Raw genomic sequence first — 25,651 nt, forward strand, 5'->3', positions numbered from 1 at the left:
ATTAACCACTGAATCTCAAGTGAAATTATGAGAAATCATTAAGGTAACATAAGCAACATGTTTAAAGTGACAAATGGACAACATTTCTATCAGTAATTGACTAGATTGAATTTAATAATTGGCATGATAATCAAACCTCAAACTAAGTTAAATTCTACAGAAACCCATCATTCTCTTATTGGATCAAATTCATCAAACGGTGAAGAAACAAGCTTTCAATTGTGAAGCCGTGTAAAAAAAAAAAAAAGACACTGTACATGACTATTGATGAAAACCAAAATTGCTGCTAAATATGATAACAAACTAAACACACTTTCAAATCTAATTATAAAACCACCGATCAAAAAATTTCACCTTGTGGTCTCCATCTTCTTCCTTCTTCAAATCTATAAACCCTATCCCTACAAATCGGACAAGTCGAGACTTTAATCAACCACAAGTCCACACACTTTCGGTGAAACACATGTCCACATCGAGGCAGCTTCCGACACCACTGTCCTTGTCTAAATCCATCGATACAAACAACACAATCATCGCCTCCGTACTCTGAACTAGGCTCACAATACTTGAATTGAGGAAGCCTCTTCACGCATCTTGGAGATAACCCATCTGAGTATTCGTGACGGCGATGGCGGCGGAGACGGTGGCGATAGTTTCGTTGAAGAAACCAGTAGAAAGCGAAGAAGAAGGTGAAACCGAGAGACGTGAGGATAAAGATAAAAGCGGTTATAGCTACAGGGATCATGATTAGACCTATGAGGAAGTTAGAGAGAATCTTCGTCGGTAGATTCTTCGTGTTCGCTTTTGGCGGCGGTGGAGACGGTGATGGCTCGCGGGAGATTGAGCCATCGTAGGGAATCGTTATCGACATCGACTTGCGGCGGAGATTAAAAATATTCTCTTTTACGAATCAAACTCTAATACTCTGTTTTAGGGCTAAATAAAGGAGAGATTTTTATGGATTTTGAAGATCGAAAATTTATCGGATTCAAAGTATATTGTACAAAAGAGTTTGTCTGATAGATATTTATATGCGGGAATATTCGGACATCTTTTTTATATCAGTTTTTGACGATAACTTTTTAACTAGTTTTGGCCCTTATGAGAGGAACTCGTGAGCAAAGTCTTTTTTTTTATATACCAAATTTTTCATTAAATTGATTAAATTTAACTAGAAAGAAGAAGATTAAGCGTATATAAACACAAATACACAGACACGTTTTAAAACAATGGGGTTCTGATAAATTATGTTACTAAATTTTGATCATACAGAATGTAGTTTGGCGTTACAAGAAAACTAGAGGAGAAAACAAAGGGCGAAACCAGACTTCATTTAAGGATAAAGTATTGGTGATGAGATTATATAAAATAGGGTTCAGTTTTGGGTTCCAATTATTATCTCTGTCCTCTGAGCTTCCTATCTGGTAATGCCGAGTGGGAAGTGATAAGGACAATCCGACAAGGGCAGCTTCCTCGGTAACTCCATTCCTTATGTCACCATACCTACCTTTACATTCAGAAATTCTTTGCATCATTTTTAATATTATCTCGTTGTTTCTCACGTTTTATTCCGGTTCATTTTGCGGTTATGATCCGGTTATCTTCGTGGTTGAGCTTGGTTTAGAATAATGTCTCTTATCGTCTCGTTCGGCCCATTAACGCTCGCCTCATAACTGTTCCATATGTACTAGTCCATAAATATTGATTTCACTACATTTAGGACCTATAAAAGGAGAGTTTTTTTCCTTTTGATGAATTGTTTTTATGAGATTGTTCATATAAATTTACGTGGCAAATTTGATCAGCGTAGTTAGTAAACGTTTTCTGGAGTCTTTGGCTGTAAATTTGCTATCAAATGAGGATAACAATCTTTCTAAACCTTTAGTCAACACAGATAAGAAGAAATTAAATATAACAAATTTACAACTATACACATGTTAAAAAATGGGAACAGTCAAAGATATTTCAATGGCAAACAATTACAATACATGCATATTTAGAGTTAGTCATATAATATATAGCAGATATATAAATAGATATGTCACATTTCAAAGATAAACACTCTTACAAATAAATACGAATCATGAGTAAAAGTATTGTGTTTTTTTCTACCGTTCTTGTTTTTCTCTTCTCTTTCTCATATGCAACTCCCGGGATTGCAACTTTTTACACAAGTTACACTCGTAAGAATTTTTGTGTGTTTTACTACCAAAATTATAAAACAAATACAAACAACAAACTTATCTTATACATTTTCATATCAACCTACAGCGAAATGTTATAAAATCATTTTCTTTTATTTCATGTTTGATAGCATCAGCATGTTACAGAGGTACTCAAGAAGGAGTGATGATCGCTGCAGCGAGTGATACATTATGGGACAATGGTCGAGTTTGTGGCAAAATGTTCACCGTGAAATGCAGCGGACCTCGTAACGCCGTGCCTCACCCTTGCACGGGGAAATCCGTGAAGGTCAAGATCGTTGACCATTGTCCCAGTGGCTGTGCTTCTACGCTCGATCTTTCTCGAGAAGCTTTTGCTCAGATCGCTAATCCTGTCGCTGGGATTATTAACATTGATTATTTTCCGTAATTATTTCTCCCAATCTTTATCACTTAATATTCTTTGTTACTTTAGAAAAGCAGGATTTTAATTATGAGTTTGTTTATTTGGATTTCAGGGCCTAAACGTCGATGAAGCTATCAAGGAAAATAATGCTCAAGTCTAGAAAGTCCTAATGGAAAATGTACACACATCATGACTTTTGTATAGTATTTCAAAATATGAATAAAATCGTCGAGAGCTTACACAGAATAAGATAACCAATCAAAGTAAACTACCATGATAAGAAATACTTACTGATTTCTATTATTTTGATTCTCATTTTGAAAACAAAATATAATAACCATACTTGGTTTTTACATGTAACATAATCTGAAAATGACAGACATATGTGCAATTGAAAATTGGTACAACCATTTTCTTCACATCATCGAATTCGGATATGCAGAAAAAGTGCTTGTGACAAGTTATTTGATGGTTTAATTCCGGTGACAATTTATGTACACTCACATATACCAAATAATGGTTTGCAGGTAAGAGTTTTGCCGAAATTAGCCTGCTCTAACTTGGAGATTGAGTGAACACTCTAAATCATTAGGTATGAAAACGTGAGACTGCGACTCTGGTTATTCCAAAATGTATAAATCGAAGGTTTGATCTCAACAAATGATAGAAATATCATCGCACCTTGATGAATTCTTCCTATATATAATATGGTTCAGACTTCAGAGCCTTGTAACAACTAAAAATGACAATATGGTCACTACTATATCCCAAACTACTAAGCACAATTCAACAAAAACCTGAACCCCTACTAATTGATGGCTACTTCGATGAATCCAAGAATTCATCGGCTGCCAAGAAAAACCAACCCTGAAAGAAACCGAACTAACTCGAGCCAAATTACTCGATATTTATATAGTAAGAGGAAAAATGGACTTGGTGGAATTCAGATAACCACGCTATCAAAAGTAGAAACTTATAACAGAACTCTGCAGCAAACAAGAAGCTTCTATGATTGCATAAAACTTCATAAGAACGGAAGAAAGAAGAAGCTTATATATAATTTGACCGCCTTCGTTTCATATTTACACACAAAGAGAAGAAAAATACAGACTTCAATCTGGTAATGTATCTCTGCAGTTGTTCACATTGTTTTTTCTACCTAAATGATCCGAATACTGCAATCAGGAACTGACCTTTAAACACATAGGACCAAGTTTTCAAACTCGCTCATCGCGTAATCATTCACCTTTCGCCTATCGTCTAGTCCCGTGCAATCTAAACTTCTCATCACATCCTGCAGAAACAAGGATAGCTTTTTAGCTTCAAGAAGACATGTAAAGATCAGAAGGGGAAAAGAGTAACACTAAAAAACTTACGAGTAGGAAGGATCGGGGAAACGTTGATTTTGATTTTGAGGGCGTCGATAACAGAAAGAACTTCTTCGTTTCCAGATGCCATAAAGAGTCTCAGAACTCTCTCATTCAATTTCCCAGCTTCCAATGTCCTCTTTACATTACAAAAACAGCAATAGAATCAATTAGGAACAGCAATATCAATACATATGTAATGGAGCCAAAAAACAAAAACAACAACAACAAACAGTGATTTAAGAACAGATAAGAGATATCAATAACACAAACAACTGTTCCTCACAAAGCATATAGAGTAGTAGTATACTACGATTCTGAAACCCTAACCTCTCTAAAGCTTAAAACTTTCACTCAAAATCAAATGATGATGACCTAAAAATTCAAACTTTACACTAAATTCGAAAACCCAGAGCCAGAATCAAACCAAGTATTGAGATAAGGGGTTTTACCGCGAAGAGGTCAAGGACGATGTGATCAGGAAGATGGGAGAGATCGTTGATGCGAGAGATGTTTAAGACGGCGGCGTTGACGGTGAGGGAGAGCAGAGACGGGGGAGGGCTTCTCATTCAATCAGTTTGAGATGATTGGTGTTCCAGAGGTTGAATAAAACGAAATTGCTGAAAAGGCTCCGTCTTCGATTTGTATTTGGGTGTTCTTTGAATCCGCCGCCTTCTTTTCGTCGCAATGGAATCTGAATTTTCCACGATCTATAGTTGGTCGTTCAGAGACGTTTCCAGAAAAAAGCAAGAGTGCGCAAGGGGCCAATCTTTCCTGACGCTTTTTTCGCGTTTGTGTAATAAACGCGTAACGCGGCGTTTGTAAAAATCGCTAAATCTTTCGAAGTTTCGATCCTACCAATTAGAGATTGTGATAACATGTTTGTCTTTCAGTGAACGGGGCTCCCTAACGATGGGCCGAAGTTAAATTGAAAGCCATCGAATTTTGTTGAGTGTTAAAATGCTTTAAAACTACACTCTCAAGCCCACCAATCTGGATACGCGGGCTTGAATATGTTTAGTTTAGTTTCTTAATACCGTCGAATTGATGATGACAACATAAATATTGTTCGAGCGGCATACAGAAGTTTAAGACTATTGTGTCAGTCTAAACGCACCAAAATGAGTTGATCTACAGAGATACTAGAGAATGTTTATATTTATAGATTTTCTTCAGTTTTGAGATGACTACGTACCACTGCAGCACGAGTATACACAGTTGTCAATAAAATCGATGTTGTTTAAATTGTGCATAAAACCTGTTAAATGAGTCGTTAGGACTATTTAAGTGATTTTTAGTGGAAATCTCTTAAGGCATAACATAGCCTAGGTGAATATGTGTCTTAAGTATCTAATAGTTCTAACAATTCGTAGTTCTTAACAAAGTAGTTCTTAACAATTCGTAGTTCTTAAGTATCTAATAGTTCTAACAATTTCAGTCTTCATTTGAAGGCTATTAAGTTTTTGGGATGGTTTTGCTTAGGAGGAGGCCATTCTAATGATATTTTATAGATTTTATTTAGATGGACAGTTAAGCAAGGGTCTGAAATTTATTGGCAAAGCAATAAATGTTATCTGTATAGCACATGCACATGGGGGATTCTTTTTCCTCTTTATAAGGTCCAGTTTTTCATTTTATATATCTCCTAAATGTGTTGTATTGTTACGTTTTAATAATGATTCGTGAGAAAAGGTGTCGAATGGAGAATATTTCAAACAATTGACTAATCTCTTAGATTCAAATTTTAGGTTGGAATTATTAGTTAAGAAAAAAAGAAAAAAACATGTACTGACAAATTAGTTGTTACAAGATCGTGGGAGATCTAACTTAAAAGTTCATTGTCCCATTGATCCCAACCCTAAGATGTTTTTCATTATTTTCACATTGAGTATCAACGTATAATTCAAAACCAACTAATCTGTGTTTTTGTCTAATCTTGTATAAGAACTCTACCAGTTTTATGATCAAACTTTTTATCAATTATGCTTTTGGCTCATGGGTCTATCTTGCCAACATCTTTTAAATCAATATAACATTTTGTCTTTACAGATAAATTGCATCGTTACGGGATGATTGTATTCATCGAATTCTAATTTATTTCTCTATTTAATTTGAGAAAGAAGAAAAGCTTGCAAAATAACTAAAGTCAAACATGTTGCATTTTGCAAACCTGCCTAGTTAGAAAAACGCCACTCCCAGTACCAAATTTATTTAGAAAAAGTCTTATCTATATTTCCAAACAATCATTTTTTTGATGTTCTACAAAACTAATCAAAATTTGTTTTAACGAAACTAATTTGTAACTGCAACATTTCATATAGTTGTTATATTAGTCACTCGGTTTAATTGGTCAAAGGGAGCAGGTGATTTCGAAAGAAAATAACATGTAAAACTAAAATCTATAGACAGCGAATATGTTATTTCTTCAATAAATAGTATATATTATTTCTTCTGGAAGGTAACCTTTTTTACATGTTTTCCGCCTTCAAGTTATGAAAGTACCTTGAAATATTTAAATGACTAGGTAGAAAATTATAGGTTATGGAGATGTACGTCAAAGACACAAAAGTGAGTGGACTTTCTAACTATAGCCAAAGCATCGAGCACCAAACTTTTAATGTCTAATATTTATATGTATCTTTGTAAACTCCAAAGAAAATATTAAAAACGGAATAAATAGATTTAGGGTAATAATATATGGATTGAGAAATTCAAAATTAAGTCACGTCCCTATAGATTTGTCTAAATTATGAGATCATATATGAATTACCGTACGTTTTTTATATATATAAAGACGAATTCCAATTCTGCCAAGCCAAGATTATCAATTAATATGCATATTCTAATGAATTTGTAATACGTGAAAATAATGATACAACAAATAACGGCTAGATATACCGTATGTAGTACAATACTATGTAGGTATTATCCGTATGTGATATACCGAAAAGTGTATAAGGCTTTTCTTAAATTGAAATAATTAAATCGATTCATGTTGACATAAGTTGACGGAAAATGAATAATGATAATTTGATTTAAATGGCTTATGTCAACGTCTTCGTACCAAAATTTTATCAACAACACAATAATTAAAGAAATCAATGTAATGTGTGATTGCATCAAGTATAACTTTTGAGTATATACTTTTTCCTACACCTTTTTTCCGGTAAATTCATTCACCGTAGAATAAACTTAATCAAAAGTGCATAACACAAGATTCGCTTCGAGTCATAGAAAAGGCAATCGAACCTTCTCATAATTCCCAAATCTTGTTTCGTCCCTTATATATATAGATATATATCTCTCTCCTATATCAGCACAATGAAAAGCTGATCCACTGCCCAAAATAATGCCAATATAGTATATTTCTAGCTTAGACTTCTAAGTTCTATTAGTAACAGGCTTTTGAGAGTTTCGTGTAAACAAGTGAAAATAGGTTTTTGTGTAACCTATAAAATAAAAATAATGGAAATAAGGAAAAGGAAGAGTGTTTTCTTCTGGTTTGACTTAATAAAGTGGTGCCCACCAAATCTCGATAAACAGAGTTTGCTCTGCTTCTCGCCTTCGTGTCCTCTTGTCCTATGTTTCCGTTCCACATCTTTCAATTTCCAAATGCTTTGTTTTGTAAAATCTTGTATTTCACATACACTAATGTACTATAAAACTATTTATGCGTAGCTTCTGAATACGTTTGGCTGACGTAAATAAAAAAGGCTGAATTTGGTTCTTTCTTTTCGTATACCATAAAAATAAGTACAGAAGTTGATGGTTCGTTCCAAATTTAATGACAGAAAATTTGAAATTTCTTCATTCAGCTACATAACTTACATTTATTTTCTATTTGAAATTGTTAGTATAATAATTTCCTCTCTGCCCGCTCCACTCGTATTATTTGAACCCTACCTAATTAAATAACACCATAACACGAAAGCAGAAAAAATGTAATAAAATATTTATATATCAAAAAGAAAGACAAAAGAAATTGAATGCATAAATTAAATACAATTAAAACATCTTGAAATGAAAATAATAGTTTGGGATTTGGTTGTCTCGCTCAAAATTAGGAGCCATGTTCTTTTCATGATATTTTCATTATCTTTCTAATCTGTTTAATTTGTGTGTGCAGAGAAATGATGAACTATTATTCTATGAAAATACAATTTTAATACGCACAATAAATACGATATTATCCATAAACTTAGTATTTTATAATCTTGTGGATTGTGAAGTAGTGGTGGTGTTCTTTGTCTTGTTGATTTAAATGAGGGAGCATAGGATTTGGTGAGATCACAATATACTATTCACATAAAACCACTTAATTAATTTCGCTAATTATCTGATTTGTTTCTTCGTTTAAAACTTTAAACTAATCTTTGATTGACTTTGCATCTCTTGAGGTTTTTAATCAGATCCAATCCCATTAAATTTATTTATTTTTCCAATTAATATTTTTGACATAAATTAAAATTTTCGTAAAACCTGCAGATTCAAGAAGCAAACCCTTGTTGGTGTAACTGTTGAATCTTAAATGAAAATGTCTCTTCTGTCATCATCAATGGTCCAACCTGTAATTCTCTTATTCATCACTCTCTCTATCTCTTTCATACCAAATCTTGAAATTAAAAAAACAGAGCAATCTTTCTCTCTCTGTTCTGAGAGCTTCCATGTCTGAAACCAACAACAACAAAGCTTGAGTCTTCCTGTTCCTTTTCCTTTTCTCTCTCAAACTCATGAAATTTTCTCGGGAAAATATGAAATGGGTTTTCCCAGAAATCAAAACAACTCAGAATTTCCTCTCTCCTTCATCACTTCCACAAGAACCACCGTTATCTCTCCGCTCCAGCGCAAACTTCGATCTAAACAGCAAAATCAGTCCAAGTATTCTCCTCATAATCATAATCCTCTCAATCATCTTCTTCATCTCCGGTCTCCTTCATCTCTTAGTCAGATTCCTCCTCACACCATCGAGCAGAGACAGAGAAGATTACTTCGACAACGTCACTGCTCTTCAAGGCCAGCTTCAACAGCTTTTTCATCTCCATGATTCTGGAGTTGACCAATCCTTCATCGACACGTTACCTGTTTTCCATTACAAATCCATAATCGGTCTCAAGAACTATCCTTTTGATTGTGCAGTTTGTCTTTGTGAGTTCGAAACAGAGGATAAGCTCAGGCTCTTACCTAAATGCAGCCACGCCTTTCACATGGATTGTATCGATACTTGGCTTCTATCTCACTCTACTTGTCCTTTGTGTAGATCCAGTCTCCTCTCTGATCTCTCTTCGCACCAAGATCCTCGTTCTTCTTTCCTCCTTGTGCTCGAGTCTGCGAGTGATCATAGCTCGAGAGAGATTGGAGGAGATAGAGACAGTGCAGCTTGTGTGGCTGCAAATGATGATATTGATGTGTCTAGTGCTCATCTTGGTTTGGTCGGAAACAATGATCTTGGATCAACCAGGATAGATTCGGGTCACGGAGATCAGTACCTGGATGGTGAATTGGGTGGTTCGGTTGGAAAGGTTGTTCCTTTTTCAGTTAAGCTAGGGAAGTTTAGGAATATAGATATTGGTGAAGGAACTAGTAGCAACAACAACATTGGTAATAGTAGTAGTTTAGATGAGAGGAGGTGTTTCTCAATGGGATCATATGAGTATATAATGGATGAAGAAACGACTCTTAAGGTTCATGTTTCAACCAAGAAACAATCAAGCAAGAACCGTGGCTTGCCCGGTCATAGGACAGCGATGTCCGAATGCGGGTTTGATCCAACAGGGAGATTGAAATTCAGTGGGAGTGGATCGATGAGGATAGTGGAAGAAGCGGCCGAGAAGAATGTAGTGGAAAGAGAGAGCTTTTCGGTATCGAAAATATGGCTAAGGGGGAAGAAGGAGAAGCATAGTAAAGTTCAAGGAAAAGAGGATAGTTCATTGGTTTCTTCGTCTTCGGGAAGAGCATTCTCTTTCAGGTTATCGAACCAGCGGAACCATCCCGATGCGATGATCGAAAGTGGTTGCGAAGAAGATAATCAAAAGTGCGAAAACTCGGAGTCTTTGGAGACTAAAACACCATCTTTTGCTAGGAGGACTATGCTTTGGCTTGCAGGGAGACAAAACAAGGTTGTTCATTCTTCTTCTTCAACTAATGTCTAGTTACTATAATTTTTCCATTTTCAAATTTAGTTTTCTGTTCAATTGTTTCTTTGTGTTAGTCCTCATAAGTGCAAAAAGATATATGAATCATTGTAGAAACGTGGTGTTGAGATACATATATTTTTAGACATAGATTGAGAACATTTGGTGCGTCTTGTATTATTTTTGACAAATCTTTTTCAGTTCTTGAATATTAGACCCAACAATTAAATTGTCGATTGAAGCTTTCCATCTAACAAGAAAACGACTCAATTAAATATCATGAATAAGTAAGTTCAAGGAATAAAATTGTCAAAGATTCAAAACCGCATGATTCTTGTTTGGTCATGTGAAAGCTAAAGATTGTTGAAGAAACCGTAAAAATGCTTAACCGGTGAGTAGTTATCGCAAATTTCTTCAGATAAATTAAAATCCTGAACTTGATGTTGTTAGGTTAAAGTTCAGACTAAAGTTGGCTATCAATACTACATATGTTTAGCGGAACTGTTAGTCATACAATTTGTTGTGTCTAATATGAATTTTCTTTTTAACAATAAGATAATGAATCATATAATTTGCAGTTGAGATACAAACCATTATTCTATGAATCTTTGTTTATATGTTTTTTTTCCTTAATTTCTGTTTTCTGGAGCATTAGATAAGAAGTAGGTGTGGTGGTAAGACAGTTGCATTGAATTGAGGCAATTCTTCTTACGACAAAAGAGTGACATCTTGATTCTTGTGCGATATGTTGTATACATGTATGTATGTATTTAAATGTTGAATGGCTAAAGTTTTGCATTAATGGGTGAATTAATAACGGGCATGGAAGCAGTTGGATTACATGCCCACTAGTCACTTAGTCTTTATTGCGTGACAACTTACATGTAATTTTATAACGTTAATAACATTGGTTTATGTGCAAAGTTAATTCATCCCAATTTTGCGACCAAAAGTTTATTCATCCCTATAGGAATAGGTCAAAAATCAAAGAAAATATACACTAAAAGATAATACGAAATTTTTACCACATAGGGTGTCTCTATCGGTTATAGTGGTATACAATTTTTTTGTGAAAGTGATTCTTGATTCTAGCTTGGACCATATGCTAGAATTATCGTATACTCAAAGCCGTTTATTTCTATGTATAAATGGTGCATTTGCATTATTGCATAAGAGTTTGGATTTTAAAATGAAAATAAACCTTTTTTGTAACACTCCTTTAATATGTATGAGAATATGACATGATTTCTTGTAAGCTATAACATTCAATTTCTGTTTGACTTTAAAATTCTTAGATAGTTCCCCAAATGATTTTTTTTGAAAAAGGGTTAAGTTCCACAAATAGTTTGAGACAACTTTCTCCTAAATCCTAATGTTTGACTAACCTTTAAAATTATAAGTCGCTTCTACTTAATAATTTCCTTGCTCCTCGACAATTCTACAGCCAAAAATAAAGTCACATAAGTCAAACTCACAATTTCTCAAGAGTCAAGACATTAATAAGGGAAGACTACATGTCGTTTTAAGATAAAATAAAGGGCAACGCCGTGTTGTCTCTCTTTCATTCACTTCTTGAGTTCTTTCCCTTTAGTTTGTGTGGACATTTGACTGGTTAACAAGAGTCCAACTGTTATTAAACAAACCATTTACGAGTCCAATTAATAACAAACTGGGCTGGGCCTAACAGAACATAAACAAGTTTCTCAAAATGTGTAATATTATATTGGTATTTTTTTTTCGTTTTTTTCCTTCTAATAATCTCCAAAGAAAATGTTGGCAAGTTAGCTGTTACAGAAAAACCATTGGGGTTGTTGTCAATAGAACTTGCAGTTTAGACCACATACAGAAAAAATCGAAAATACCCCTTTGTTACATGATCTAACATATAAAGTACGTGGCAAATAAGATTTTTTTTTTAATAAGAATTTGTTCAAACAAAAATGAATGCAGATCTAACTGAGAAGTGAGAATCATTAATCATATGTACATAGATGCACATATAAATGGATAAATACCATCGGTGGGAGGCATAGCTTTCATGAGACAAAATAATATATCTTTGAACGGTGTTAATTAATTTAGCTAGGAAAAAAATGAACGTGAATATGTACGTTTTTTTTTTCCTCGTTGCCATTAAGCGTCTTCTTCCTTAGCTGAATACTAAATGATGCTGATTGATGAAACATGGAGTATATACGAAAAAGACTGATTTTTACACGTGCTGTCTTATTGGTTGTTTTGTTCTAGTAGACTAGTACTATCCTTTCAAACCAAGTCTTTAACCCAAAAAAAAACATAAGCAAAGAGTCAAATATATATTGGACAACTCATATGAGCTAATTAACATTGAAAATCTGAAAAAAAAAAACAGAAAAAAAACTCACATGAGCTAGTATATATCATTTGTTTTGGGTTGACATGTCAAATGAGCTATCCAATACGAGTGAGTTGTAATAAAACTGAACCAGATATCTATAATATAAAATAACATTTGTCTATTTTTTTCTCTCAAATAAAAACATGCCAAGAAAAGCAATCGAAGCGTTAAAAATATCTTAAAATTCACTCACATTAACTAAATTAAATTCAAAAAAAATAAAAATTTGCCAAGAAATGTTCCAATAAAAACCACCATCACGTAGCAGAAACTTTCTATAAGCATTGTATAAATTTCCTTATGTACAAAATGGCTTACTATAATATCTCTCCATCCTCGTATGACAATTGCATTGTCCGAATAACATACGGTTCTAATGACCAACAACAAGATCCGATCGACATCATGCTTTCGCAACTAATCTCCGCAGATAAAAAAATAAAACAAGATTTTTTTTTATCATTTATCTCTCAATTTCGGCCTCGGCAGCATCAACAATACTTCTCATAACATTTACTTGCGTTTGAAGCGACACAATGTAATCTAACGTTTCTTGAAGCAACAAGACGTCATTGCTCATCAACTCACCACCAGGTACAACGTTTCTTAATCCTTGAGTCCGTCTCTTGACGAGTCTCTTAGCTTTTGCTGCAGCCTCTTCGCTCGCTGATTTCGATTTCCTCCTCAAGATCTTCTTGCTTCGCCTCACGATCTTCCTATGACACACAGTCTTCTTAGGCAACTTCTTGTTGATTAACGTTTCCGCTTTGATGCCGGAAAGCATCTGACGTACGAGGAAATTGTCCTCGGTGGCGGTTTTCTCGATTAGGGCTCGGCTCCAACAAGTTGTTCCTTTTCTTAGAGACGCCATTGCAACGTCTGCAGAGAGCTTTATTGCTTTTTTTCTCTCGTGGACGCTCGTGTTGTCTATCGAAGGACGGAATATTTGAAGACCCATTTGCCATTTCTTTAGGAATTCTTCATTCATTGAGCTCGTAGGCTGCATCCTAAATCCTAATCAAGTAGAAATATACTCAATTATGAGTCATTTTTCAAGAAAAAGTAAGTTAATCCTAAGTAATAAACCATGATGTCTTTATACATCAAAGGGATACATGTATGTAATATACTAATATACATCAAATCATAACCAAACTGGATTTTTTCCCCGTTTAGGGTTCCTTATTATAACCAGAAGAGACATGAACACATACCTTTTTAAGAATTTGTTTACTTCTAGTGTCGTCAAAGATTGCTAAGAACAAATCTGCGGTCACCTCACGAATTCGTGAATTCGACGAGAGAGAGGGAAAGAGACAGAGAGGTAAGGGAGAGAGAAAGGAGAAGGAAAGGGTCCATTTTAATTGTTTCAAAAGGAGAGGGAAAATGGTGGGGGCAATAGGAGATAGGAGAAGCACATGCATGCACATGCTACGAATGGCCCACGTACCCTTTTGTATTACCCTATAATTTAGGAAACTTTTGTCCATTATTATTTGTTTCCGCCGAAAATTTGTGATGATATATATACGTTTTGATGTTTTAAGTTTTGCAATTATGAGGATTTTATGAAAAAAAAAACATTTTTTGTGTATCTTTCGTTTGTTTTCTGTCAACTGCGTAGCTTCATTTGGTTTTTTTTTTCACACTCCGTGAATCCGTGATATATAATGATCTCATCACTCGTATATATATGTATGTAATGTATGTTCACATATTTGATTTAACATGTAATTCTCTATCTGACAACCTTATCAGTCAGCGCTGTCGCCAAGCAAATAAAGGCCTATATAAGCACGCTAAATAATCTAGATTATCTTTGAATTGGTGTCATTACTTAGTTAGAACATATATAATAACTAAAAAAGTCCATCTCAGTTTTGAAATTTAAATGTTAAAGAACGTAAAGTATAGATTAAAAAGTTGTGGTTCTCCAATGTTGTAGATTGAGTCATCAGTCTTCCATAAAAGTTTATAATCTATATATACTTACCGTGACCTGGATCACCTAAATCACCTAAGGTTATAAAAAGATAACAAATGATATAGAATGTATAGCTGAGAATAATGGCTGGTTCTGACGATTGTGAGTGCGTAATTTGTTAATGTAATATGTTCAGTTATTATCGAGCAATATTCAGTTTGATTATTGTCGAACAATGAGTGAATCTATTAATCATATTTACCATTATACGTCAATAATTTACATACAAAAAACAGAATTTGAGAAATTTATGATGCATTGCATTGCACAGTGCACACCTTGGTTATACGGTGCATTATTTCATCTTCTTTTTGATGCTTCACAGTGATACATTCACAACTAGGTATCAAATATGAAAAGCATGGTCAACACATTAACTGTGCCATAACTTTTTTTATACACATACAACAAATAACATCAATATGGTGTTAGTGGTTAAAACGTGGCGATCCGCAAACTTTGGGAAAGCCTGGTTTTGAAAAAGAAAAAAAGAAACAATAATAATTGTTGATAAAAAGGAAAAAGAAACAATAATAATTCATTTATATTGGTCAATTTAATTCAGAAAACGAAAAAATGATATTGATAGATGTACATGAATATAAAAGTTGATGTTCGATAAATATATACAACTATCGAAAGAGAAATATTTTTGATATTAAAATTAGCTTTTTTTCTCCAACAAAATACATCGAACATGGATCTTCTGGTGCGGGGATTTGTTTTCCAATGGACCTCCGTAATTTACGGGAATCTCAACAATCATTCTCCGAACTCTACACGCCCACCATCTCATTGTCGTCACCATCAGTCAAATTTTCTTTGATTAAAATGTTTTGTGCCCTTAATCACATTCTACGACGTCGTTAATGTGGCAACACTCTTGCATGCACGCGTCCACCGAAGCGCATGTGCACACGTGGAGGGACCCTTACCCATTGGTTCTTTTACTTTTACATTTTTTCACTCACCAAAGAGTGATTTTCAACGGTGACTCTCACAGTCTCTCTGATTGACGGCTGTGATATGTTTTAAAATCATTTACTATCATATAAGAAATTCAGATTTACTGACAGGTCGATTGTCCTAACAGTTGATAAACTTCCAAAAATTGAGGATTTATAGTACAATCAAATTGTTTCTAGTGTCTTGAATCAAAGAACACCAAATGGTCTTGATCTACAGAGAGATATCTCGTACTTTTTGAATTTGCAAAAGATATGTGAGATGACATTGCAGAACAATACATTGATGTTACTGTTGAGTGTTGACAGATGTAACTATAATATAAAAATAATGTTTGAGATCATTGGTGGCGTGGCTGATGGTTTCATCACTCATCATGGGGAATAAAACAGACGAGTTCACAAGATGCAATAGTGAGAGTCCATTGATGCAAAACAGAATTATATGTAAAACAAATAGTTTTATCAAAGTGTATATAAAATGTAACATATGATTCATACGAAGAGTACTAATCTAAGTAGAATAGTTATAGGAAATGGTAACTCTAGCTTATCCTCAATATATGTTTCAATTAATCAAGTATAATATTATTTTACCGATCAACTATTTTTTTCATTCAACTTTATCTGATATACTATTTACGAGCTCCATTCTTATCATAATCATATAACGCATGGTCTTAGATAAATGTATACTATAGTCTATGTGTAGGCCATGTGAAATAATTTGAAGTTAAAAAGGTAGAAGAACCGACGGAATGGTGAGTGGATTAGCTTCAGTTTCATGGTATCTACTGCTATCTACGAGTCTACGACCGATACAGCCTAAAAGTCAATTAAAGTAACTGTTTTTATTTTAATTGGATAATGTTTAGGGTATAATCTAAAATCAATAAACATAATCTCCTTTTAATGATATGTTTGTCTCCTTAAATCAAGGGTAGATTAGTGTCTTCTTCCGTACTCTTCCAAGGACAAAAGTAAAAAACTTAATTCAGACTTTACTACGAACCGATACTTTTTTAAGAATAAAATATGAAAATGCATAGTTGCGTACATAAGTCATCTATATGAAATTGTGAATTGAAACATATCATTATTTAAAATGGTAACAACCCGAACAATCAATGTGAAACATGCTAAAACAAGATTCATTAGTGCATAACATGGAGAGAGAAAAATGAATTGTGATTAATAATTGTGCTAGTTGCTAATTAATTAGTGACGTTGGAGGAGTGGGTGTTTTCACATGGGAAGTTTCTTTCGTTAAGTTCATATAGCTAAGACATTTAATACTACAAGAGGGAGACTTTATTTTGGACTGTCATTATATATATGCTCTAATTAAGTTCCTTAATGGAGCTATTCATAGTTACTTTAGAGGAAGCAGATGTTTTGATAGGGTGCCAATTGTGAATAATCAAAGTTTTACCCATCATTGTTTTACTCATTACTTCTTCATATTTTCTGATGATTCAGCCAGATCTGTCCAAGGCATCCTCATTGTCCTCTTTGAATTCAAACACATGGCTGATTTTTCCCTTTTGGTTTTCTGCATTTGAAATCAGGAGCTAGAAAAGAAGACTCTAATTAACATCTCTCATAATGTTGTTTAAGACTCCCTCTCTGCACCAAGAAATGATCAATGTGAAACGATGAAGTTCTAGCTAAATATCGTCTATTTTGACAAAGAGGAAGTGTGTTAATTGAAAATTATACAATGATATTAGTGTCGTTGATAATTGTTTTCACCAAATTTAACAAAAAACGAAGGTTGAGAAATATATTAATTGAACGGCCATTTGGGGTGAAGCATTACGATTGCATTAGAGTGTTATTTTAGTTCATCTTCTAGATCTGTAGTAGCAGATATTCTTATTAGATCGATAATATTAAATAAATACCTGCACTACAACTAATATAAATTGATCAAACAAATATACAATTAATTTAAAACAAGAAATTAGTGCTAACTCATGGACTCACTTGTCTGTACTAAGACCAAGTGTGGAAAGAGCTGTCATGTTTAAGATTATCAGATTTCTTGTACTAAGATCCAAAATTTTGATTTTAACCTCGAACATTAACAAAAAGAAGCTGTAGTTAATCAAATTTACATTAACAGAAAGAAGCTGTAGTTTTCTTGAATGGCGTAGACAGTTTCAAGTAGCCACATCTGATTTTGATTAACAAATTGTTAGTGGTATTAAAACAAACTGATTGATTTAGCCACCATAGTTTATAAATGCTATATTTGTCGACAATAGCGATTGTAGTAGGTATATGAAATCAACCATATAACAAGTTTTTATAATGTTTCAAAAGTTTTCAATAGTATATATGTAGTAACGTAAGGCATAACGATTTTTTCTTTTCTAACCTTAAACTCAATAATTAAACTAAGCATTTGTAATTTTATGGTTAACGATGCATATTTGATTTTTATTTTCTTATATATATATACGATCCATTTTGTTCATTTACTTTCAAGTTTCAAGCACTACCGCTTATGGCTTATGCTATCAAACGCTTGCAAACGTGTTTTGTGAACTTTATCATTACGTATGCACATTCGTTGCGTTACTGTGGTTAGATCATTATAGTGAGAGGTAATCTTTTGACAATTAGTTTTTTTTTATAATGGATCTATGAAATTGGAGAGCTAGCCGATATTGATACAAATCCTCATAGATTGATGTAGTTAGGTAAACTCGACTCTTGTCAAGATCCGGGCCACAAGTCATTATCCGTAGAGAGAGAAATGCCGTCTACTTCAAAATCCTAGTTCTTTTTCTCTTGCATTCTCTTTTCGTTTTGCCAATTCACTCTAACCACCGATTTCAGACATTCCCTCTAAAAACCCGTTTGTAAATTTATTGTTGTAACCTCGATACAATCGTTGGAGCGTAATTTGATTTTGAACATAATTTAACACAAATATAGTTTAGTCTTCCGTAAAGGATTTGTTCACTCCAACAACAAGAGATGATGATACGATGTGAGTACATCTAACTTCGACCAAAAACCAAATGAATATTTAAAACCACCATAAGACAAAGAAGTACGTATTCGCCAACCGAATAAAACATTATTCATTAAGCATATATAATTAACTATTATCATGAGGATTAATAGTTATATAATTAACAAGATCGTCCTAACAGTATATACACTACTATACATAGCTTAAGATCTAAAGAGAACGCAAAGTAAGATTTACGAGGAGAAAGAAAGATAGAAGATCATGGGGAAGATAGAGGAGTACAAGCCGGTAATGGCGATGACGATGATTCAACTATGTTATGCAGGAGTGACTCTCTTTGCAAGAGCTACTTTGGTTCATGGATTAAGCCCTCGGGTTTTTATCCTCTATAGGCAAGCCTTTGCCACCATTTTCATCTTCCCATTTCTTTACTTATCCAGGTAATTAAACCCATTAACCCATCCCTATCTCCCAAATGGAAATGTGAATTTACAATTTGTTAAGAGTTTTATTTGCTTCAGAATCACCTTTCTCCATATCCGAATATGCAATTTTTTTAAGTTTCATTGGTTTTCTTCTAATCCAAAAAGTGGAAATGAGTGAATTGGTTCACATCTCGTATAGTATATATTATTTATAAGTTTTTTTCTAACTTTCTATGTGACATACTAAAATAGTTAATTTTTGCTGGCCGATGGATTTTTTTTGTTGGGATTGTAGGAGAAAATCAAAGATAGCTATATCTTCTTTGGATCTAAAGAGCTTTTCTTTAATATTCTTGGTCTCGCTTATAGGGTAAGTGTATATTAAATTTAATTTCTTAAGAACTCCAATTAGATGAATCTTGGACCATTTTACTTATTCTCATTATTTGTTTGCAGCATTACAATCAATCAAAATCTATATCTTGAAGGTCTTTACTTAACTTCATCATCAATGGGAAGTGCAGTGGGTAACATCATCCCTGCAATCACCTTCCTCATCTCATTTCTCGCCGGGTATATGCATATACACATTTATATGGAAATTGTGAAAACAAGATTTATGTGCTACTTACTTACTAAATACTAATTTATTCTGATCTTTAGATACGAGAAACTGAATCTCCGAGATATAAGAGGCTTAGCAAAGATCGCAGGGACGATCCTATGTGTAGCAGGAGCGATCTCCATGACTCTTCTTCGTGGACCAAAGATTCTCAACTCAGAATCCGCTTTACCGATCGCTAAATCGGTATTAGGACATCTTAAAGACCAGAACACGTGGTTGATTGGCTGTTTGTTCTTGTTTTCTAGCACTCTTTGTTGGTCCTTTTGGCTTATACTTCAGGTAAACTTCATTAAATAAATCAAAAGTCTAAACTTTTTGTTGTTGTTATGTTTCTTGTCTTACAAGAAATGTGAGTTTTGTTTCAACAAAACCCTAGGTTCCAATCTCTGCCTACTATCCAGATAACCTCTCTTTATCAGCATGGATGTGTTTATTCGGAACAATACAATGTGCAGTCGTCACTTTCTTCCTTGAGAAAGACCCAAACGCTTGGATTCTCCATTCCTACTCCGAGTTTGCCACATGTCTCTATGCAGTACGCACATACAACATTCCTCTGTTTTTTTTGTCTTTCTTTGGATGTTGATTAATCCAAAAATTAACGTAAACACTAATGCATTTGTTAGGGAATTGGGGCGTCAGCACTTTCTTTTACGGTCCAAGCTTGGGCTATTGCAAAGAGAGGTCCTGTGTTTTCTGCACTGTTTAATCCTCTTTGTACAGTCATTGTCACAATCTTGGCTGCTTTGTTCTTCCATGAAGAGATTTACACTGGAAGGTAACGAAATATATACTTGATAGAAAAACTTGAGATAAACTACAATCCATAAACTTAATCTTTTTGATCTATTGAAATAGTTTAATCGGAGGATTGGGCGTGATATTGGGACTTTACACTGTGCTCTGGGGTAAAGCAAAAGATGTCATGATGAATCAAGATCAGAGAGACAATGATCAGAAGTCAGAAGTGAAGATTCATATAGAAGATTCTTCAAACACAACAATCTGTAATAAAGATCTGAAGAATCCTCTGTTGTCCAAACACAAATCAACAGAAGAAATCCAAACACATCAACAACTATACTAATTCAATATTCTTCCATTCTACTGTTTCTTAAATTTTGAAAGCTGTTTTGTTCTAATCATAAATGTAATATGATGTATTAATGAAAAATCAAAGTCTAGCTTGAACCGGCGCAAATCAAGAATTGTTGAAACCATTGGAACGGCCATATCTATCTTCTTTGTTGTTTCGGAAAGCGCAACATCCCATAGCGTAGACGACAACGAGGAGTACAAGGAAAATGATGTTGACAATAGCAACTCTTTTCCATGCGGCCTTGAGGTTGTCGAGAAAACCGGCCTTGCAGGCTTTGCAATTGTAGCAAAGCTTATGCTTTTCGTTGTCCCAAAGTTGGCAATCTGAGTTTTTATGTGTTCCTGATGTTTTATTCCAAGTTGTTGAAGTTATGTAGGTGAAGTCACAGTCATTAGAGGGCTTGCAGCAACCAGACTGTATAAAATAAACCATCAAGATTCAATCAGAGAATTAGAATAATGAAAAAGGTCAAGACTAAAACCTTTAGAAGGAAGTAACTTTTTTGATATATCGATCAGATTCTGAAACTGAGCTTACACAAGTCTAATCATATTGGTTCAAAATTACTCAGAACTGTTACCTCAAGTTTGTAAAACAAGCAATCACATGACATATAACTAGGGAACAATAAAGCCTTGTGAGTGAAATCGAAAGCTTTGAAATTGGTATTACTCCACGGATCAAAAGCACATGCTTCAAAATTTCAGAACACAAAAATCAAAACTTGTGTAGAAATTCATGATGCAGACGAAAAGAATCAGACTAAAAACCCTTTAAAAAATGACATTTCTCAATTTCTCTAAATCAAATAACCTAGAAAGAGTTTCAAAATTGGTTACCTCAAAAGCAGTGAGATCTTCTTTGTAGAAATCAGAAACAGTGTGATTAGCAGTGACTAACTCCAAGTTATAACAGAACTTGCTCTCATAAAGACAGCTTCTAATGCTGTTCCAATGCTTAGCGTTGTTCACACGCCTCTGCAACCAATCAGAGTAAGCCTCGAGCCTATACTCCTTATAAGCTTTTCCTTGGATAGTTTCGCCGGAGCCTTTACTAGTGACAACGAAGGCAAAGATGGTGAAACAGAGGACGATGAGGATTAAGAAGAACATCACAAAGAGATAGGACCAGAGAAGCCACGTCACTCTGCAACAAGATCCAACGACTCCAGCGATTGCGATTATCATGAGGAAAACACCGAGAGCGATCATGGGTTTGTCGAGGAATCTCTCGCATTGCGTCGTGGCTTTAAGGCTGAGCCAGATTCCGGTTGAGAGTATGGGAACCGAGAGAAGGAAGACGAAGAAGTTGAGTATTCCTACAAGACTGTTACTAAAACGTACCATGGTGATGATTGAAGAAGATTTGAAGATTTGGAGAAACCAAAAAAGGGATTTGTGTGATTATGTTTTCGAAGGGAGATTTGGATTTATAAAGTGAAAGTGAAACGCGTAGAGGAAGGTGAAGAGATTAGCGAAGAAATTTCGTATATTACCTTTTATGGCTATACGACGAGTACTAATGTCTCTTCTTCAAGACTTCAACAAAGGCTTGTTTCTGTTTCAGTCAGACGTTTTGAACTTGTGACTTGTGAGTAATGCTATTAAGGAATGTCTCATAACTCTCACGCGCTTTCGTAGGAGTGATGAGAGTTTTTAAAGATTGAAGATTTTGACTAATAAAAGTTTTACACTTATTTTTGTAAGAATATCAAAGAATATTTTTTCTTACAGATCTCTTTCTTTTTTTGTACGAGATGGGCTTCGACTTGGTTTGGGCCTTTTGGATATTTTGCCAATCAAAACCTCTGATTGCCTCAGAGTCTCCTCTTGCCTTATATTCTCAACTTGAAACTAAAGACAAACTCTCACATCCACCAATAATCTAACAAAAACACTATATATCTCCACTTAACTCTAGATCAAATAATAAATCTAAAAGTTAAGTAAAAGCTAGTTCTATATCTCTGCGTTATGGTCAAAGCCGACAAGCATAACGCATGATGACACAAATGATTTATAAAATCCCTACCTAGACGGATATAAGATTTGGAAGTGTTAACCGGAATTATATGTTCCTCAGATGCAAATGCATCATTATATATATATCTGCAATAACATTTAGAGTGTAACGAACTAAACCAAATCGCCAAAAGAACAGAGAAAAAAACGGTACATAATGTTTTGTACGGTTATTTTATATTTTAATCGTTTCATAACTTTTATCACATTTCACGTTTTCAAACAGTGATGATCCCAAATAAATGCTTAGCTACATCATTAGTCTATTAGAATCGGTTAAAAAGTCTCCACTAAGGCACTAACCAATCATTTAATTATTTTGGTATTCTATTACTATCCTTCTGAAGTATATAATTAGTCGAGTGAAAACGTTATCAACCAAATCATACTAAAAATCACATACTAAACTCACCTTCACCTTCACATACTAAAAAAAGGATTATGGAACCAAAACTAAAAGACTTGAGAAACTATAAGATAAGAAACTTCTACATAGTTTCCTCTTTGCTTACCATTAAAATACAAATGATTGAATAGGCTATACTATAGCTGCTATAGTAACAATGTACTGTCGGTGGAGAAGATAACGTGGCATGAGTACTTCACAGCTGGACCGTAAGATTACGACTACCTTTATTAAATTCCTCATCGGATCCAACGGTTACCGTACACCACCACTTTCTCTGCTGTCCCACTCTTCCCAGCTGTCCTTATTCCCTTTTTTTTATTTTATTTCTTTTTCTAAAAGATCCCTAACAAATTATTTTGGTAGGAAAATATTTGCTGCCTTACATCAATCAATTCTGTATTAAGAAAACAAAAATGTTCAAATACATTTCAAGATTAACACAATCACGATTAACTTTAAATTAACGCGGTATAATAGGCTGTCCTTTTTTCGGTTTTTGCTTGTCTTAAGAGAAACGAATCATTTAGATTTTATAATAATCCTAAAAGAAACGAATCATATAAAATGTATGGGAGAAAGAAAAAAATAATTTCATTAAAAATAATAATAATAGTCACGGTTAATGTACAAGCTTGGCTTTAGTATTGTATCCGTAATAAGAAAGATACCATCTAACGAACTTCTTCAACCCGGTTTCCAAATCGGTTGTCGGTTTATACCCGAATTCATTTCGGGCTGAGCTAATATTGGCATGTGTGAACGGTACGTCGCCGTTTCCTGGCATCTCCACGAAGTTCCTCTTCGCTTTCACCTTTAAATGCTTCTCCAATATATCCACCAGAATCGGTACTGTAACCGGAGATGTGTTTCCCAGGTTAAATATCCGGTACGGTGCTGCTCCACGTTTTTTACCACCCGACCCGGTACTTTTACCCGATGAATCCAGAGATCCTAAACATCCTTTCACTATATCGTCGATGTATGTGAAATCCCGGGCTAAATCGACCCGGTTTTTGCCCCGGTAGATTGTGATCGGTTTACCTTGTAGGATGTTTCTGGTGAAGGAGAAGTAAGCCATATCCGGTCTACCCCATGGTCCGTAAACCGTGAAGAATCTTAAACCGGTAATGGCAAGACCGTAAATATGGTTATAAGTGTGGGTGATTTCTTCGCCGGCTTTTTTCGTTGCGGCGTAGAGACTCGCCGGTTGATCCGTCCGGTCAGATTCAGAGAATGGAACTTTCTCGTTGAGTCCATAAACGGAGCTCGATGAAGCCCAAACTATCGCCGGCTGAGGATTCGCCGCTTTGCAAATCTCGAGAAGATTCACAAGTCCGGCGATGTTGCTATGAACATACGATTGAGGATTCTCCAAAGCGTATCTAACACCAGCTTGAGCAGCGAGATGCATCACGTGAGTGAAAGCAACCACATCGAAAAGCTTTGCTAACAGCTTCGCGTCGTTTAGATCTCCTTCAACGACGAAGATCCCTCTCGACGACAACAGAGATCTACGAGCACGTTTCAACGACGGATCGTAGTAATTGTTGAAATTATCAAGTCCAACAACACCATCGCCGCGTTTCCTCAAGGCAAGTGACACGTGGCTACCGACGAATCCGGTAGCGCCGGTAACAAGGACGGAGATACCGCCGGAGCGATGGATCTGAGCGGAGGTACGAACCTGTTTCTCCCACTGGATGCCGCCCCAAGAAGCGGTTAGATAACGGCTACCGGAATCGACGAAGCTTTGGAAACTCAAGTAAGAAGCGGTGAGAGCGATGAGGAAGAGAGCCCAAAGAAACATGGTGCTCGTAGAAGCGAAACAACGGTGGAGCTGACGGTTTGACCGGTCAATTTTGAATTTACCCGGCGTTGACGGAAACAGCTCATCTTCTATTGAAGGCATAATTTAATTAAACTCTCTTTACAACAAAAATTCTTCCTCAACAAAAATTTATCGGAAAAAATGGGTAATTAAATTTAGAGGAAATGAAGAAGAAGAAGAAGACAGATGCAGATCTTTTATTTTGGTATATATTTTTTTTCCCAAAAGCATCTGCTAAGGAGAAGAGGAAGAGACGGAGAAGTATATATACAGGTGGGGTTAGGGGACAAGGAGACGCGTTAATTTGATTGCCAGATTGTCATTTTTTTTTTGCTTTTATAACAAAATTAATATTTGTTGACAAAAAAAAACAATCCTAATTATTTGTTTAGAGAAAGTAAAAAAAAGAATCTACTAATTATGTATTGAAAAACTGGATAAATGCTAAATCTACCGCAATCTTTTTTCACCAATTTACCGCAATTTAAGGAGTTTTAAAAAACATAGTTAATTTTATGGCGTCTTTTTTTTCTTCTCCATGTTAAAGCTTAGAAAGCTAGAATGTTGAAGTATGAGATATGAAGACTAATGAAGTTTGAAAGAATTCACTTGAGTTTCGATTATGTATTGTTTGTTATGAGTTGAAATATTTTGCATTTCTATACAAATTGAAATCATACATAATGTGTGAAAGAAAGCGTCTAAAAAAAGACTCATAACTCATTCAACAATTAACACATGTAATCTCTAATCAAATTTAATTAAAAAATTGTAAACAAGAACGTGCGACCAACTTGCAACTAATTTTGTCTAAACTTGATAAAGACTACCACATGCCTAGGTCATCGCCGGGTGAGGTTTGTTTTTTA

At 34.7% G+C, this 25,651-nt stretch overlaps 8 protein-coding genes and 1 long non-coding RNA gene across 12 annotated transcripts; 4 read left to right on the top strand and 5 right to left on the bottom strand.

Moving 5' to 3' along the window:
* Window positions 1–41: 41 nt before the first annotated feature.
* Window positions 42–1,101, bottom strand: AT4G30370 (RING/U-box superfamily protein). The gene has a single exon (NM_119183.3). It carries the CDS (start codon window positions 869–871, stop codon window positions 341–343), a length of 531 nt encoding a protein of 176 aa, NP_194766.1. The 5' UTR covers window positions 872–1,101; the 3' UTR covers window positions 42–340.
* A 976-nt stretch (window positions 1,102–2,077) lies between these two features.
* On the top strand, window positions 2,078–2,837 carry AT4G30380 (Barwin-related endoglucanase; the record flags this gene model as incomplete). 2 transcript variants are annotated; one of them, NM_001342008.1, is made up of 3 exons in its annotated part: window positions 2,078–2,183; window positions 2,315–2,588; window positions 2,681–2,837. In NM_001342008.1, 3 exons carry the CDS (start codon window positions 2,084–2,086, stop codon window positions 2,685–2,687), a joined length of 381 nt encoding a protein of 126 aa, NP_001328443.1. In that variant the 3' UTR covers window positions 2,688–2,837. The 2 variants fall into 2 exon arrangements, with proteins under 2 accessions (NP_001328443.1, NP_001320090.1); NM_001342007.1 differs by having other exon boundaries at window positions 2,084–2,183; window positions 2,321–2,588; window positions 2,681–2,798.
* A 769-nt stretch (window positions 2,838–3,606) lies between these two features.
* Window positions 3,607–4,783, bottom strand: AT4G30390 (UDP-arabinopyranose mutase). Its single transcript, NM_119185.2, has 3 exons — window positions 4,388–4,783; window positions 3,945–4,074; window positions 3,607–3,862 (listed from the first exon to the last, which is right to left on the bottom strand). Exons 1-3 carry the CDS (start codon window positions 4,502–4,504, stop codon window positions 3,822–3,824), a joined length of 288 nt encoding a protein of 95 aa, NP_194768.1. The 5' UTR covers window positions 4,505–4,783; the 3' UTR covers window positions 3,607–3,821.
* Window positions 4,784–8,360: 3,577 nt separating this feature from the next.
* On the top strand, window positions 8,361–10,302 carry AT4G30400 (RING/U-box superfamily protein). Its single transcript, NM_119186.3, has one exon. The coding sequence runs from the start codon at window positions 8,666–8,668 to the stop codon at window positions 10,082–10,084; it is 1,419 nt and encodes a 472-aa protein (NP_567846.1). The 5' UTR covers window positions 8,361–8,665; the 3' UTR covers window positions 10,085–10,302.
* Window positions 10,303–12,581: 2,279 nt separating this feature from the next.
* Window positions 12,582–13,865, bottom strand: AT4G30410 (sequence-specific DNA binding transcription factor). 2 transcript variants are annotated; one of them, NM_119187.4, is made up of 2 exons: window positions 13,658–13,865; window positions 12,582–13,457 (listed from the first exon to the last, which is right to left on the bottom strand). In NM_119187.4, the coding sequence occupies exon 2, from the start codon at window positions 13,447–13,449 to the stop codon at window positions 12,907–12,909; it is 543 nt and encodes a 180-aa protein (NP_194770.1). In that variant the 5' UTR covers window positions 13,450–13,457; window positions 13,658–13,865; the 3' UTR covers window positions 12,582–12,906. The 2 variants fall into 2 exon arrangements, with proteins under 2 accessions (NP_194770.1, NP_974640.1); NM_202911.2 differs by having other exon boundaries at window positions 12,582–13,865.
* Window positions 13,866–18,502: 4,637 nt separating this feature from the next.
* UMAMIT34 (nodulin MtN21 /EamA-like transporter family protein) lies at window positions 18,503–20,512 on the top strand (the record flags this gene model as incomplete). 2 transcript variants are annotated; one of them, NM_001342009.1, is made up of 7 exons in its annotated part: window positions 18,503–18,815; window positions 19,096–19,170; window positions 19,257–19,373; window positions 19,464–19,704; window positions 19,802–19,960; window positions 20,052–20,203; window positions 20,284–20,512. In NM_001342009.1, 7 exons carry the CDS (start codon window positions 18,637–18,639, stop codon window positions 20,510–20,512), a joined length of 1,152 nt encoding a protein of 383 aa, NP_001328376.1. The 2 variants fall into 2 exon arrangements, with proteins under 2 accessions (NP_001328376.1, NP_194771.1); NM_119188.1 differs by having other exon boundaries at window positions 18,667–18,815.
* On the bottom strand, window positions 20,381–21,929 carry TET9 (tetraspanin9). The gene is made up of 2 exons (NM_119189.1): window positions 21,364–21,929; window positions 20,381–20,938 (listed from the first exon to the last, which is right to left on the bottom strand). The coding sequence occupies exons 1-2, from the start codon at window positions 21,868–21,870 to the stop codon at window positions 20,627–20,629; spliced, it is 819 nt and encodes a 272-aa protein (NP_194772.1). The 5' UTR covers window positions 21,871–21,929; the 3' UTR covers window positions 20,381–20,626.
* AT4G08285 lies at window positions 21,447–21,915 on the top strand. Its single transcript, NR_142195.1, has one exon. It is a non-coding gene; the product is annotated as an other RNA (long non-coding RNA).
* Window positions 21,930–23,286: 1,357 nt separating the features above from the next.
* On the bottom strand, window positions 23,287–25,181 carry GAE1 (UDP-D-glucuronate 4-epimerase 1). Its single transcript, NM_119190.4, has one exon. It carries the CDS (start codon window positions 24,861–24,863, stop codon window positions 23,574–23,576), a length of 1,290 nt encoding a protein of 429 aa, NP_194773.1. The 5' UTR covers window positions 24,864–25,181; the 3' UTR covers window positions 23,287–23,573.
* Window positions 25,182–25,651: the final 470 nt, after the last annotated feature.

Source organism: Arabidopsis thaliana, chromosome 4 (genome assembly GCF_000001735.4).
Source record: "Arabidopsis thaliana chromosome 4, partial sequence".
NCBI lineage: Eukaryota > Viridiplantae > Streptophyta > Magnoliopsida > Brassicales > Brassicaceae > Arabidopsis > Arabidopsis thaliana.